Below are 14,048 nucleotides of genomic sequence, written 5' to 3' on the forward strand. Positions count from 1 at the left end.
AGGGCACTCTGGCATCTGCGACTTTTAAGAAATGATTTTTCTTTTTTTTAATCTATGTTTAAACAAAAAATAAAACATTCTTGCTGGTTTGGCCGGGTTGGAGCCGGTTGAGTTCGGATTTGCCCTGCAATGATGTGTGTTTTTGCGTTATTCAAATAAAACAAATGATACACGTCAAAATGATCGTTTCATTTGTATTTTAAGAATTTTAAAACAGCATGAGCAAAAAAAAAAGAAGTAAAAAAAAAAAAAAAAGAAATCAAATAAAAGAAAAACAAATATGCAGTAAGAATCAAATGCAAAGTTGGGCCAGCCAAAAGATCATTTAATACAAAGTAAACCAAATAGGAATAAAAAGAAAAACAGGAAAATGAGGAACATAGGATGTAGTTACAGCACAAAACCAGCAGATGGAGCCAAACGGCGTGAGATTGATGAAGTGTTTGAGTGAAATAAACGACAGGAGGAGAGCTGCAGTGTGTCATCATGCTGAACCGGCTCAGGTGAGCCCAAAATAATAAAAAAAAAAAGGCACATCACACAAGAAACAAGAGGAAAAACATGGCATGATTGGTACAGTGAGGTCTGCAGAGACAGAAAATCAAATCTGGAATGTAATACTGTCACCCTGCCAACCCCAAAACAATAAAAACATGATCCAGCCCTGCTCTTATTAAAAAACCAAAAAAGAAGAATAAAAAAAATCTGTCGTTTTCAGTTTTATTTCATCAGAATAAATTATCACCTCAGGCCCCAAAACATCTCAACATGTCGGGGATTGTCACGCCAGGGGAAACAAAAATCAAAATGTGATTATTTCCAGCCTGAGAGACATTAAGGTAGAAAATAATCACACAAAGCAAAGTATATCCAAAGTCATTTACAAATCAAAAAAACACCTTGAAGTAAACCGTAACTGAAGACAAATACAGTACACTGCAAAATACTGCATGAAACAAGAAGGGTGCGCCGGTTTAAGAGTAAATACGGGAGTTATTTAAAATCCGATACGAGTGTGTGACGCCTCCTCTAATTTACAAACACATTTCTACCAATTTTTCAAAAAGGAGTCTCTTTGAAAAACCTGAGCGGTACCAAGTAGTCTGCTTACAGTGCATTGAATAATAACCAAATACTGAATACATACAGTATTATTAGCCGAGTACATACTGCCATTTATTAACACTTCTGTACCTTTTTTTTTTCTTTCTCCTTGTCTACATAGCTGCTAAACGAGACAGAACTTTAACAGAGGTAAAAAAAAAAACCCCCAAAAACCCCAAAACAAAACAAACTACCAGCTCAGACTAACACGGTTCTACTGCGATAAGTTAGTAGTGTTTGATGAGTGTTATTATTGTGTGTGGATGCGAGTCACTGGAGGCTCAAACAGTAGATATGGTCAAGGTGAACGATCTCACAGTGTCGAGGCATGGCTTGGCTCATCATGGCAGAAAACAGAACGACAAAGAGTAGCACCCGACGGTGGGAAAAGGACAACAAAAATAAACAATGGGAGTGTGATGTGGTTTTAAAGGTCCCATGTCAAAAGTGTATCGCCACGAATTGGTCCTGATTTCCGGCCTGTCCTTCGGCTACGTTCACGCTGCAGGGAAAGACGAATCCATTCCTATTTTCTGGTGACGGAATTAATCTTTGGAACAATTGCGAGGTTACAGGCTGTTTGTGTCGTTTTCTCTGTCTATTTTGTTCAGTTGTGTGCCTATGACGGCTTCTATATTACGCTGGGCTGTTTTTTTAAAACATTTTTTTGAACTATGCTGGAAACAGGAAACAGATCTGGCAACCCTGGAGAAGACGAGGCTTCCCGGTGCCATGCGGCCATGTTTACTGTGGATTTATCGCTGTGGCTCGTCGAAAACGTTGTTTTTCAACACCGTACCAGTTTAAACCAGATTGTTTAAGCATCAGAACGGTTAGTGTTTTGTTACGCTTATACGAAGTAGCCAACGCTACTAAAAAGGTAACTGTTATGGTCTTTCATATTATGCTGAATTTATTCAGCAACCTCTAAGTTTTCATCTGTGAGTATCCACTACCAGAGGGAGTGGTTGTTTCCCCGCATGACATCACGAAGGGAAATTCTCTGATTGGCTTGTATCGGCACTCATGAGACACGACATGACTTTTCTTCACTTCCGGGGCGTCGTACGCAGACCGTGGTGCATTCTGCGTAACGTGGGACCTTTAAGTACAAAAGACAGTTTTCTTTCTTCAAGAGGGGACGAGTCCGAAGGTGTGAGACGTGTGAAGGCGGCGTGAGAATAATAAAAAAAAAAAAAACAACAACAAAAAAAACAAAACAGTAAAGAAATGCAGTGAAAATCTCAAATAAGTCCAACGTGAGGATCCACAGTAGCCAAAACTGGGCGTTATCCCTCCGCGGGACAGATACACAGGCACGACGAGTCCGTGTGTGTCGGTTCGATTCCTTCGTCTGCAGGCGATCGACAAACCGACTCCTCTTCAGTTAAGCAGGATGTCCGAACTGCTGTACACCTTCAGGGACTTCCATGGGAAGCATTGTCAGATTAGGCGAAGCAGGCAGAGTCAGTGACATGACTGGTTAGTCAGTGAGTTGTAGACTGGGGGGGGTGCAAGGGGTGGATGGGGATGGTGGTGGAGAGAGAGGGGGAGGGGCTTCAGCTGTGGTAGCTGGGCACCGCCGCCTGCTTCTGGGAGAGACGCAACAGCTCCTCCCTGATGGCCTTGATCAGAGAGGCGGAGGAGTGGGTGGGTGGAGATGTGTCTAGAGGGGGAGGGGCGGACAGGTAGCTGCCGCCGCCGACCCCCGGGGGGTCGAGGTGGGCGGACGGCGCCTCCCTGATGCCACCCCGGGGCATCTGGAAGATAGAGGAGGACGAGTAGTCAGGACAGTCCAGGAACTGAAGGCCGGGAGGAGGAAAGGCGGAAAAGGAGGAAAAAGGAAGAAAAGAGGAAATGAGCTTCCGAGTGACAGATAATCGAAGAAGAGATTGCCACAGCGTGGAGAGCTCAGCATTAATTAGTTTCGAGTTCTACACAATCATATTGAAGAAAAGAATGAGATTGTTAGTAGAGACAGTTTTTAGCCAGTAGTACACAGAACTGCATCCACACAGGGAAAAATTGAATTTGCTTTTATTTGGGGGGGGTTAGGTTTTCATGAAAAATGCATTTTATGAGTAAATCCTGCCTCGGCCAACTTTAGCAGACACGAAAGGCAAGGATCCTGGTTTTGAATCAAATCGCAAATGTAATTTGGAATAAATTGGAACGAAATGTGACTCACCGCCTCTTTCTCGGGTTCAGATCGGGAGAAATTGTCTTCATGGTAGTGGTTCCAGCCTCCATTCTGGCCCGGAGCGGCCCGGACCCCTGCTGGGTAGCCATTCATCCGACTGGACAGCCCCACCTGTGTAAGATGATGGAGCTGCGCGCCTGCAACACACACACACACACACACACACACACACACACACACACACACACACACACACACACACACACACACACACACACACACACACACACACACACACACACACACACACACACACACACACACACACACACACACACACACACACACACACACACACACACAGTGGAGTTGTATTACCCGACATTCAATCCCCTCTAATATGCTTTGATGCAATCACTGCAGGCTGAGAAGCACTCGCTCTCTTTTCTCGCTCTCTTTGTTTCCACTGCATAGAAATGCTGAATCCATTTCTATTAGTGTAAGTCACTTGATGGCAGCAGAATCGCAACCCCCACCCCCCCACCCCCCCCCAACCCTCAATAATTTAGGAGGGAGACTCTCAGTCTGACGGGTCTGAGGTGACTATATGTGCAAAGCCTGATATTCTGTTCACACCATGGAATAATGGAACTTAACTACTTAGTGTCATGAGTTTGTAGCAGAAGCAGATGGGATTGTTCTCACTGTTTGCATTTGCAGGTATTTTGTTGACAGTTTTGAGATACAGCTGTACTCCTTGTCGACACTGACGGCTTATTATTGGAGTTCAAGTGAAATTTTCCAGCTCCCCCCCCCCCTCAGGCAGATGGTTCAGGACCTTAAAGGTCAGGACAAACAGTCAGGAACAGCTTTTACCCCCGGAGCCATAATCAGCTTAAACAGCTCATTACAACTGAAATGAAAAGTGCAAAACTGACTGTTGTATCGGTGTTGTTTCTATCTGTTTTAACCCTTCTACTCCCGTGTCTGTAACGCTTGAAAATTAGGTTGGGGGGGGGGTTTGCTTGCAATGGAATTGCACCGTCTGTTTGTGAGTCTGCATGGTGTACCTGTCGTTCCCCCGACGGGCCGCGGTCTGGCAGACGAGGGCAGCTCGTCGGCGTACAGGCCCCTGCTGGAGAACAGGCTGTCTGGCTGGAGCGGCTCACCGTGCCCCGCCGTCTCCCCCGGTGCCAGGTAGCTGGAGCCAAGGCCCGGCCTGAAACACATGGACACTCGCTTCGTTTCGCTCCAGCAGGGGAAAATAACAACCACATCGACTGAACTGAGAACCAGAGCGTGCACAAAAATAAAATTAAATACAGGTGAAAAATTGTAACTCCACTCATTTGTAAAGAAATTGGTAAAACATTGTCCAAGAGTCCAAACAACGACTCAGCAAATTGTAAAATGTTTAATTTTTAAAATGAATTACTTAATTGTAGTAAAGGTGTTTGTTAAAACATGCATGATGACATTTCACAGCTTATGATTTCCTTAAAAGTAGCTTCATGTTGAGATTGTAGTCATTTTTGGCCGTAATTGTTTGTCTTTTTGTGAAAATATAGACATTTTAAATCAAGCATACTCTGCGCTACAACAACAACAACAAAAAAACTTTAAAGTTTAGATGTAAAGGTTATTATGGCACTAATTTACTGGTCCGGCCCACTCAAGAATTAATTTAAGCTGTATGTGACTCCTGAAATATAAAGACTTTGACAGCCTTTGCTTAACACAACAATCGGCTCATTGGTTTGTAAATAAGAGCTCAAGTGTTGTGATCATTGCATATTATCTTAACTATTTCCACTTGACTGACAGCTGCTTCTCCAGTGGCGGCCACTTGTTCACTGCATCCTGCCTTCTCTCAAGAAAACAAAACGCTGCTCGGCCCGACCGCCGAGTGTCGGGAGACGCTGCTTCGACCGGAGCCATTAAACCGATAAAATAAAGATGACTTTTCATTTTTTATGAGGCGCGACGCTCGGGGTGCAGCGACAGGGAAATCTTCACACTGGTTGAAGAAGTGGAAATCGGGCTGTTTTTATCAATAAAAAAATATATAAATGCTTATATTGTGAAAATGGAAATGAATGGAAAATATTCATATTATTGAGTAATTTATGCAATGAAGGCTGGATTCCCAGCGGCTGTTCTCCTTACCTGGGTGTCAGTCCTTGGACTGTGGGAGAGGACATGCCCAGCTCAGTGAATCTCTGCTGGAGGGAAGCAGAGACACACAATGCTTCAATAAGACAAATATAAAAAAAAACAAAACCACACCTATACAGTGTCGAGATGTAGCAAATCAAAATATAGACGCAACTGACTTAAATGCTGTATTATTATGACATAGTAGCTCATTTTATTTGGACAGTAATGTTCATACCGACTGAGGCTTTGTTGGATTTCTTTCTCCTTTAACAACAAATGAAACCATCAAATTGCCCCATTTTTTTTATGGCTCCACTGCTCACTGTAAAATCTCCTATCTGCCACCTGCTGTTGCTCCGCTGCACGTGACAGAGAAGTTTCATAAATGGATCACTAACACGCGGTTAAAAGAATTTCGGATTTTAACCGAAATGTTGCATTCGATGCAAAACTGATAGAACTTGGATCCTGAGATGACATAAAAATAAAAACAAAATACTTTGCGAGTGGTTGCAGATGTACCTATGAGGTGTTTCAAATCTGGCTGATTTAATCTGAGTGGGTAGTATTTGCAGTTTTTTTTTGTAAAACTAAAATAAGACTCAATTAGTATTGCTCTGTTTTTAGCTAAGATCGTCCCCACCAAGAATACTTTCTTTTTGCCTTTTGGAAATGACAAAAAAACTCTAAAAACATTGTAGATCAGGGGTGAAGGCCTGTGTGCCACTAAGCAAATTGTAAACATTTAAAAGAAAACATAGATTTTCTTAGATTGTGCTTTTTTTTTGTGGACATTTGACTGTATTTTGCACCAAACAGTATCATTAAAATTGGTTTTGTAGTCATTTTCGGCTGAAATTGCTTGGTTTATGTGAAAATATAGACATTTTCATCATAAGTACTCTGCTCCACAACAAAGAAAAGTTTATATTCAAAGGTTATTAAAGTATTATATACCAGTCAAGCACACTCCAGATGAAATTGCTCTTTAACAAAAATGTGTCTGACACTTATGTTGGCATGAACTGGTGTTTTGCAGCTTTAAAGTTATGTTTAAAGATCAATTTCTATACATGACCAAACCCAGCCTGCGCTGACTGGATCGCTAACAGGAACTAATGCAGATCAAGCATATTGCAGCTATATTCCCGCAGGGTCTTAAGAGTTGTGTGTGTGTATATATATATAGCCTATACGGGTGATAAGGTCGCCGATCCACGGGGGCAACAGATGGACAAATACTTAGCTGATTAGTTTACTAAGAGGACACGATTAAACTTGAAGCTATAAGCTTCATGTCGGGGGAAGAGAGGTAAAAAAAAAATCTTGACATCGCAAATACTAAAGGAATCTGTAAAATGACTCGGAATATTTTGGGGGAATCAAAAACATGGTGTAGCTCTGACGCGAACTTAAAGGATGCAGGGCCGAGTGTCAAAAAGGGGCAAAAAAAAGTGGACTGGGGGATTAGTGCCGAGCGTCCACAGCTTAAGACTTACACCGGGGAAAGGACCAAACGCTTGGTAGGAGGGTCCCCAGGGCCTGGGGCCGCGGCCCGGAGGGCTGGAGGCGGCGGGCGGATTGCCGTTGCCCCCGGGGAGCGTGATGCCCGCCGTGCTGCCCTGCGACGTGGGCGACACCAGGGCGAAGGCGTCGTCCAGCAGGGAGTGCATCTGCTGCCGCGCCTCCTCGATGGAGGGCTGCGGGGGCATGTAGGGGGGCGGGGGAGGGGCGTGACCCGGAGGGGAGGAGGCGGGGCCCAGGAAGACGTCGTCGGTGGGGGAGGGGCTTCTGTGAGGGGACCCTTGTCCCTGGTCCGGGTCCGACTGGATGGGAAAAAAAACAAAACACAAACGCGTTCAACGTTAAACGTGCGCGGACGTGCGGCGGCGCCGGGCTTCTGTGCAACTCACCACGTAGGCCACGTTGTTCACTCCAGGGCACTTTCTGTAGGCGGCGTCATTGTCCTCGGAGATCAGGTGGTCTTTGTCCGCGTCCATCACGCCGCCGTTCAGCTGCTCTTTAATTCTCTGTTTCGGCGATCGCCTCCCTCGGCCACTGCGACACCGGCGGGGAAAAAAAACGACCCTCAGTTTCATTTCAGAACGGACCTTTTCCCCCTCTACGCACTGTGAAATATAACCCCCCCCAAAAACCTTTTCTTTGATTCTATGAAGACGGCGGGCATCTGAGCGTCCGGGTCCAGAATCTTATCGATCTGCGTCTGCGCTTTCTGATAGATGCGATCCTGGTCCTTCGCGTCCCCGAGGCCGGTCACCACGTCGTCCATGGCGGGGAAGTCGTAGTGACCTTTCCTCTTGGCGCGCAGACGAATCTTGTTGCGATGGTGCTCGATCTCCGACTTGTGCCGGAGCGCCACCTGAATCTGAGAACCAGAGAGCAGCAGTAGATCAAGATATGAATATACACATCGATGCGATTGACTCATGACATGAATCACACATCACATGTTAGCACGATTTTGCTAGTTGCTAATATGATATAATATAAAGTGTGATGTTCTCATTTCATCATCCAGATACAGTGGAACCTCATAATACACTATATGTGACAGTTTCTCTATTATATCTAATGACAATGAGTTTTTCCCTGAAGTCTCAGGGTGTTTGATGGACTGGTGCAGTTTCACATTTTCATTTGCCATGTTTTTCACTGAAAAAGATATATTCAGCTCTATTTTTGTCCATTGCTTCAAGGCATTTTTCCATGTCGCTCCCATTTTTTTTTATATCCTGATTCCTCTTAAAACTCACCTGTTCTCTTTGGCCTTCAACACGTGAACTGTTGACGTTTTACTCGACACGGTTTTACTCATCTTTGAATGTGTTTTATGCACCATTTTTTGGGGTTTTAAGTGTTTTGCATTCATTTGTATATTTTAGGAACATTTTAGTATTATTGACGCTGTAAGTTTATTTTATGTACTGCAGCCAGGACACACGTGTAGAAGAGATTCTTAATCTCAATGTGGTAAAATAATACTTAATTCAAGTGTGAATTTTGCACGATAAGTTTTTACACTTTTTATTATTATTTTGTTTTAATTGTAAATACTTTGGTCCACTGCAGTTAATTTAAAGTGCTACATAAATAAAGTTGCTTGCCTTTTTTTTATTTGTGACAGACTGACACTATTTCTTCTCCCCGCAGACACGATTCAGAACGCCCACGTTCTTTTGACATAAAACTTTTATAAACCATAAATGTTTTTTCTTTTCTTTTTTTAAAATATCCCCAATTGCAACATAACACTTTAACTTGGTAGTATTTCTTTACATAAACAAACTGAATGATGATTAATCTAGGTTTGAGGGAATTAAAACGTTTCACTCAGCGGTACTTTGAACCACACATATATTCAAAAAGAGATTAAAAGCACATTTTCTATTGTAAACCAAAACAAAGCGCCTTGAAAAGCCGTCAGAGGAGCAAGACCTCTTTGTTGATGTGGTTCGTGTCGGACAGCTTTCCGTTGACGGGCGGACTGTGCAGAGGCGGGACGGGCATGGGCTGCATGGCAATCAGCTGAACTTTGTTTGGGAGTCTCCTGCTGGCGTCTGTAGCGCGAGACATCCGATCGACGTGCTCGAAGATGGCGGCTGACGACAGCTGCTCGCCGGTGCCGCTGGCAGGAGGAGGACCTGAGAAAGCAAAACGGGCAATCGGGAAAACGAGACGTCACAACGAGACGAGATGAAAACGCGAGGGGTGGACATGGAGCGCGTAACTACGACAAGCAGAACTTAAGACGTTTAAAAAAAAAAAAAAATGCTGATTATTGCAGCGGCAGCGGTGTGAAATGGCACTGTGAAGTCTATCTCTAATCGCTCCGGCCATTGTTTGTGAGGACGACTGTTTCCACAATGACTGACGGCGCGGTCGACAGTGATGGATGGTGAGAACAAAACTATCACAACGGACAACACACAGACACACACACACACAGCTGCTGGAGGTCAAAGCCTGAGGTCTACAGAGACACAGACAGAAAGTAAACCAACTCTTACCGATTCTATTCTTGCCTGCAAACCGCAACAGAAAGGAAAAGAGAGACACGCTGAGGCAAAGGGGATCAAATAAAACATCAAAGTTTCAAGAGGTTTTCTACACTTGCTGGCAATCAAAGTGAAGAAAAAAAGCCTCACGAATTGAGATTTGGCTGCAGCCGCTGCATGAATGAGAAAGACACGGCGGAGACAAAAAAGCGAGGAAAAGGAAAGTTTTCTACAGCCGATTAAAGCTTTTCCTTCCAAGTCCGAAAGACAGATAGAACTGATGAGCAGCTAAGGCTCTGATCAAAAAGACTGAATGAAAATAGAGCGCGTTACATAACGTTTCATCCGCAGTGTATTTCTTAACGCCGTGCAGAGCGTACACAGCGTCGGGCAGAGAGAGAGAGACGGCTCCTCTGTGGGCGAGTCAGGCTGCAGTCTGGGCTGGAGGCCTGCCTCCATCAACAAGCTGTCAAGAGTGATTCAGCTTTGTTTTTTTCCTCTTGTCCTCATTTAAGTCTCTCTAGACTTCATGTTTAACTACCATCTTAATTCCCACCAGGTGTTTCTTACACTTTTTTTTGTCATCGCTCTGCTACTGGTCCATTATTTCAATCCGCTTTGTCCTTTTTTTTTGTTTGCTTCCACTTTGCCCTCTCCCCTACCCCCCAACCTGTCCTTCTCGTCACTCAAATCAAGCCAGCGTGAATTGCTCTCTTTTTATCTCTTTATGTCAGCCCCATTCCTTTCACTCTCCCCCTTTCCTCCCCCGCCCGCTTCATATTCGCTCTGTGTGTTGTGTCGAGTGTTGCCATGGCCACTTGCCATTTAAAACATTGATGGGGACCTTCCGGGTCTGCTTGCTGTCGCTGGGCGTGGCGTGGACCCTCAGCTTGTCCTCCGTGGAGTCCCGCTCACTGGAGTGGTCACTTACCACCGAGTCGCCGTCTGACGGGGAAATCCTGCCCAGAAACACACACACACACACACGCTTACATAAATAATAGATGCACAGGAATACACGCTGTCAGGAAGGGTTAAATCGTCAGCCCATCGACATGGAGTGGGGGGGCAGGAGTCAGGAGTCAGGAGAGGCCAAGGTAGAGGGAAAGGTCAGAGGACTGTGTACTGGACAGATGTACTTGGGTGGATTATGGGTGGAGTGAGAGCAGTGAGAAGAAGAAGAAAGTTTAACTGGGAAGAAAAGAGTTCACGAGTTATTAAAAGCTAAAAGCGAGCGCCTGCTTAGCTTATAAGTAAATAAGGCATTGTTAGTTCTATATTATACGGTTTCAATGTGTAATGTTCAACAAGAATAATGTTTTTATCGGTTCAATGTGTGATTCTTTGTTTTGTGGTAAAGTGAAGGTTGTTATTGTGACTCACACATACGCACACACGCTTGCACCACACACATGCATACGCCCGCACGCACAATAACATACACATAGATACAAAAGCCGTTACACCAGAGTCAACAGGTAGCTGCATAATTGCCATTCTGAACACAGCACACGAACATTGAGCACGAATACGAAGACTACCTTCTCTCCAAACTGTGAGTCCAGTACGCTTTGCAGTGTTTGCACTAACTTGACTCATTTACTGCTGCACTGGCTTTTGGGCCCTGATCAGCCTTCACGACTTGTAATGCTAATCTAAGGTTGGCTTCAAATGATCTACCTCAACGGCGTGGAGCAACGGAGGCAAGGGTGTAGTAGCTATGGTCTGGGCGATCCTGGATACACTTGACTGTATTCTTCCATAACCTCAGACTCTATGTCACCGCCTTGGAAGGATTGACGGCTCTGGGCATGTTGGGACACGCGGCAGCGTTAAACCTTAATCCTAAGATCAAATGACAAGCGTAAATGGCTAAAATCACTGGTCAGGGTCATATTGTGGGGAAGTGGACGGGGTGTGGTGTCGAGCGTTGTGGATGAAATGTAACGTTGTGGTTTGGTTCATGGCGCGTGCTGCCTGTTTCCAAGACGGAGACTACCTGCTGGCAAGGAGGGCGGCTCCCGGGCATAAATCAACATCTAATATCTTGTTATGTACAAAACTACAATTGCAAAAGCATTTCCAACTGTTGATGATTCAAGTTTTGTCCAGTGTGCCGTGACTGTATTTTCTGTACAACATTTGCCGAGACGACCAGATGTGGTGTGAAGTTCTTTTGATATTTCATTTTCTGCTCACGAACGACCGACCTTTCTCTCCTACGGCCGCTGCGCGACGCCTTGGTGGAGGAGGCCGAGGCTTTGGAGATGGGCGTGGGATCTCCCCGTTCTCGGACGCGCTGAGGCCGTCTTTAAAGGACAGTGGGAGGGGTCCGGCGCCGGGCCCCGGCGGGCCCGACTCCTGGATCACCATGACATCATCTTTGCTCTGCTGGCCAAGGTGCAGCTTGGCAAAGTCGAAGCCTTTCACACTCGGTGCCTGCAACTGGGGAAAGCAGCCGCGGGGAGGGGGAAAGACAGAAACGGGGAATGGAAAGAAAAAAAATCTAATATCAGTAACAGATGTAATAGAGAGTGTGAGGATAAATGACTAATGGAAGAGGAGAGTAAGTGTGATGTGACGTGAAAAACCTGCAGATTCCAAATCCCTAATAGTATTACATATTGGGCTACAATACAGAAATAAAGGGCGCAAAGAGTATAAATAGATATAAACTGGATTTATCAGTGTGTGAACTCAGTGTAAGTGAGGAGATATGTTTAGAAAAATACAATTTGGTTGAATGACCGATGACCGAATACCCGGAGTGGAGACTCAGACAGACACATTAATGAATAAAGAGAAGGTCTATGAGAAAGCAGGACAGGGGGGGGGGGTGGGGTGGGGGGGGGGGGATCTGGGCAAACACTGAGCCGCTTCCTCTGCTTGAGGAGGTGGGGGATGGAGGCGAGGGATGGAAGCTGTGAGACCATTTGAGTGTAAAGCCCTCAGGACTTCTGCAGCAGCAGAGGGGTAAACAACGGACGTCACGTCTGAGGACGTATGCAGTTTGAGAAACTGGGCTTGTGACACTCAAATGTCCCCCCCCCACCAGGAAAAAAAAAAAAAGAGTGACGCGTCTCGAATCCTCAAAATTGTCTGTGTACTCAATTTGTTTGCGAGCGGCTTACGAGAGGTTTTGTTGGTGTGGAGCTGCTAATCCCGGAGTGACGCCTGCCAGTATGGAGCCGCTAATGAAACGTGTATGGATGCGTTTGTGTTTGTGTGTGCTGCTCCCTGTAAGGCAACAAGGCCAGCCCGTGAGAGGAGAAACATTTGCAGAGCTGCAGCTGAAATTGGAAACCCCTTTTTATTCTAATTAACACTGACGCTGAATGAAAGCACACACACACACACACACACACACACACACACACACACACACACACACACACACACACAACACACACACACACACACACACACACACACACACACACACACACACACACCACACACACACACACACACACCACACACACACACACACACAATTGCACTCTCTGATCACTACTTGCCCTGGTTTGAGGGTAAACCTGGGAATCGCTACACAGCAGCTTGCAAATGCACAGAATAATATATATACATTATCTATACATGAAGGTTTACACTGATCAGCCATAACAATATGACCTCTGACAGGCGGAGGGAGTATACTGATTGATCTTACATTTTAATTTGCAAGTAAGTGAACCCTTTGTTATCAAATTCAGCAGAAAAAGTAAGTCGTTTTGAGACAGTTTGGTTGGAGGATCGGATCAGATCCTCTCCCAAAAAAAAAACTGCAGCTCTTGTGGGGTGTTCCTGGTGTGCAAGTGGTCGGTATTTATCAAACGCAGTGAACTGGAGGCATATTCAAGGGCGGTTCAATGTTCATTGATGCATGTAGGGAGCGAAGGGGATCTGATATGGGTCAAAAATAACAAGCTCAGACTGCGACTACTAAATGAATGCTGGTTCTGATAAAATGGTAACAGGGAGGAAATGGGGCCACAATACCGACTAAAGCTATAGGTCATTTTGTTATGGCAGATTAGCGTATCTACATTTGATTCATTATTGCGCTACAGACACACAACAGCATCAGCAGTACTGGAATTTCTGTGTGGATTCCCACACAGGGCAAAACACAGGATCTACTGCCTACCAATGCCAACAATCACTATTTTCTGTATTTACAACACACGCGATACCTCCTTGGTTCTCCTCTCTTCAGACAACACTTTTCTTTCTTCCTTTTTCATCCTCTCTTTTTTCTTTGGCACTGCTTCGCTCTTATGTCTTCTTTGCTCCACTGATGGGATTCCCTTCACTCTGTATTTTTCCTTTTCATATTCGTCATCCTCTTCCTCTTCTTCTTCCTCCTCCTCCTCCTCTTCTGCTTCTTCCTCCTCTTCCTCTTCTTCCTCATGATTGCTCATTCTCTGCTTGCTCTGGGGTGGAACTGCGTGTCTCTAAGCAGACGCAACAGTTGGTAGAATAAGTATTTCCACTGGTGAAGCAGGACACTACTATATCTGACTATTGCCAACATTTTAATAAAGAAACAACTAAGCTACTACAACACACACGGCACACACAAGAATCTATGTCTCGCTAAGTTTTTGATCCACTCTGCTGTATACCTTTCC

General features: G+C 44.9%; 1 protein-coding gene across 1 annotated transcript in view; it reads right to left on the minus strand.

Moving 5' to 3' along the window:
• Positions 1 to 706: 706 nt before the first annotated feature.
• LOC308136446 (UPF0606 protein KIAA1549) overlaps positions 707 to 14,048 on the minus strand; it is a gene marked incomplete at its 5' end in the record, with an annotated part of 22,628 nt that continues 9,286 nt past the window's right edge. The window contains 12 exon segments of the mRNA XM_080504782.1: positions 707 to 2,906; positions 3,293 to 3,441; positions 4,315 to 4,463; positions 5,411 to 5,463; positions 6,901 to 7,227; positions 7,315 to 7,459; positions 7,558 to 7,787; positions 8,858 to 9,063; positions 9,424 to 9,444; positions 10,240 to 10,376; positions 11,628 to 11,691; positions 11,694 to 11,862. Of these exon segments, the coding sequence (XP_080360908.1) occupies positions 2,664 to 2,906; positions 3,293 to 3,441; positions 4,315 to 4,463; positions 5,411 to 5,463; positions 6,901 to 7,227; positions 7,315 to 7,459; positions 7,558 to 7,787; positions 8,858 to 9,063; positions 9,424 to 9,444; positions 10,240 to 10,376; positions 11,628 to 11,691; positions 11,694 to 11,862 (1,893 nt within the window). The 3' untranslated portion in view covers positions 707 to 2,663.

This window comes from Blennius ocellaris (genome assembly GCF_963422515.1).
Source record: "Blennius ocellaris genome assembly, chromosome: 11".
NCBI lineage: Eukaryota > Metazoa > Chordata > Actinopteri > Blenniiformes > Blenniidae > Blennius > Blennius ocellaris.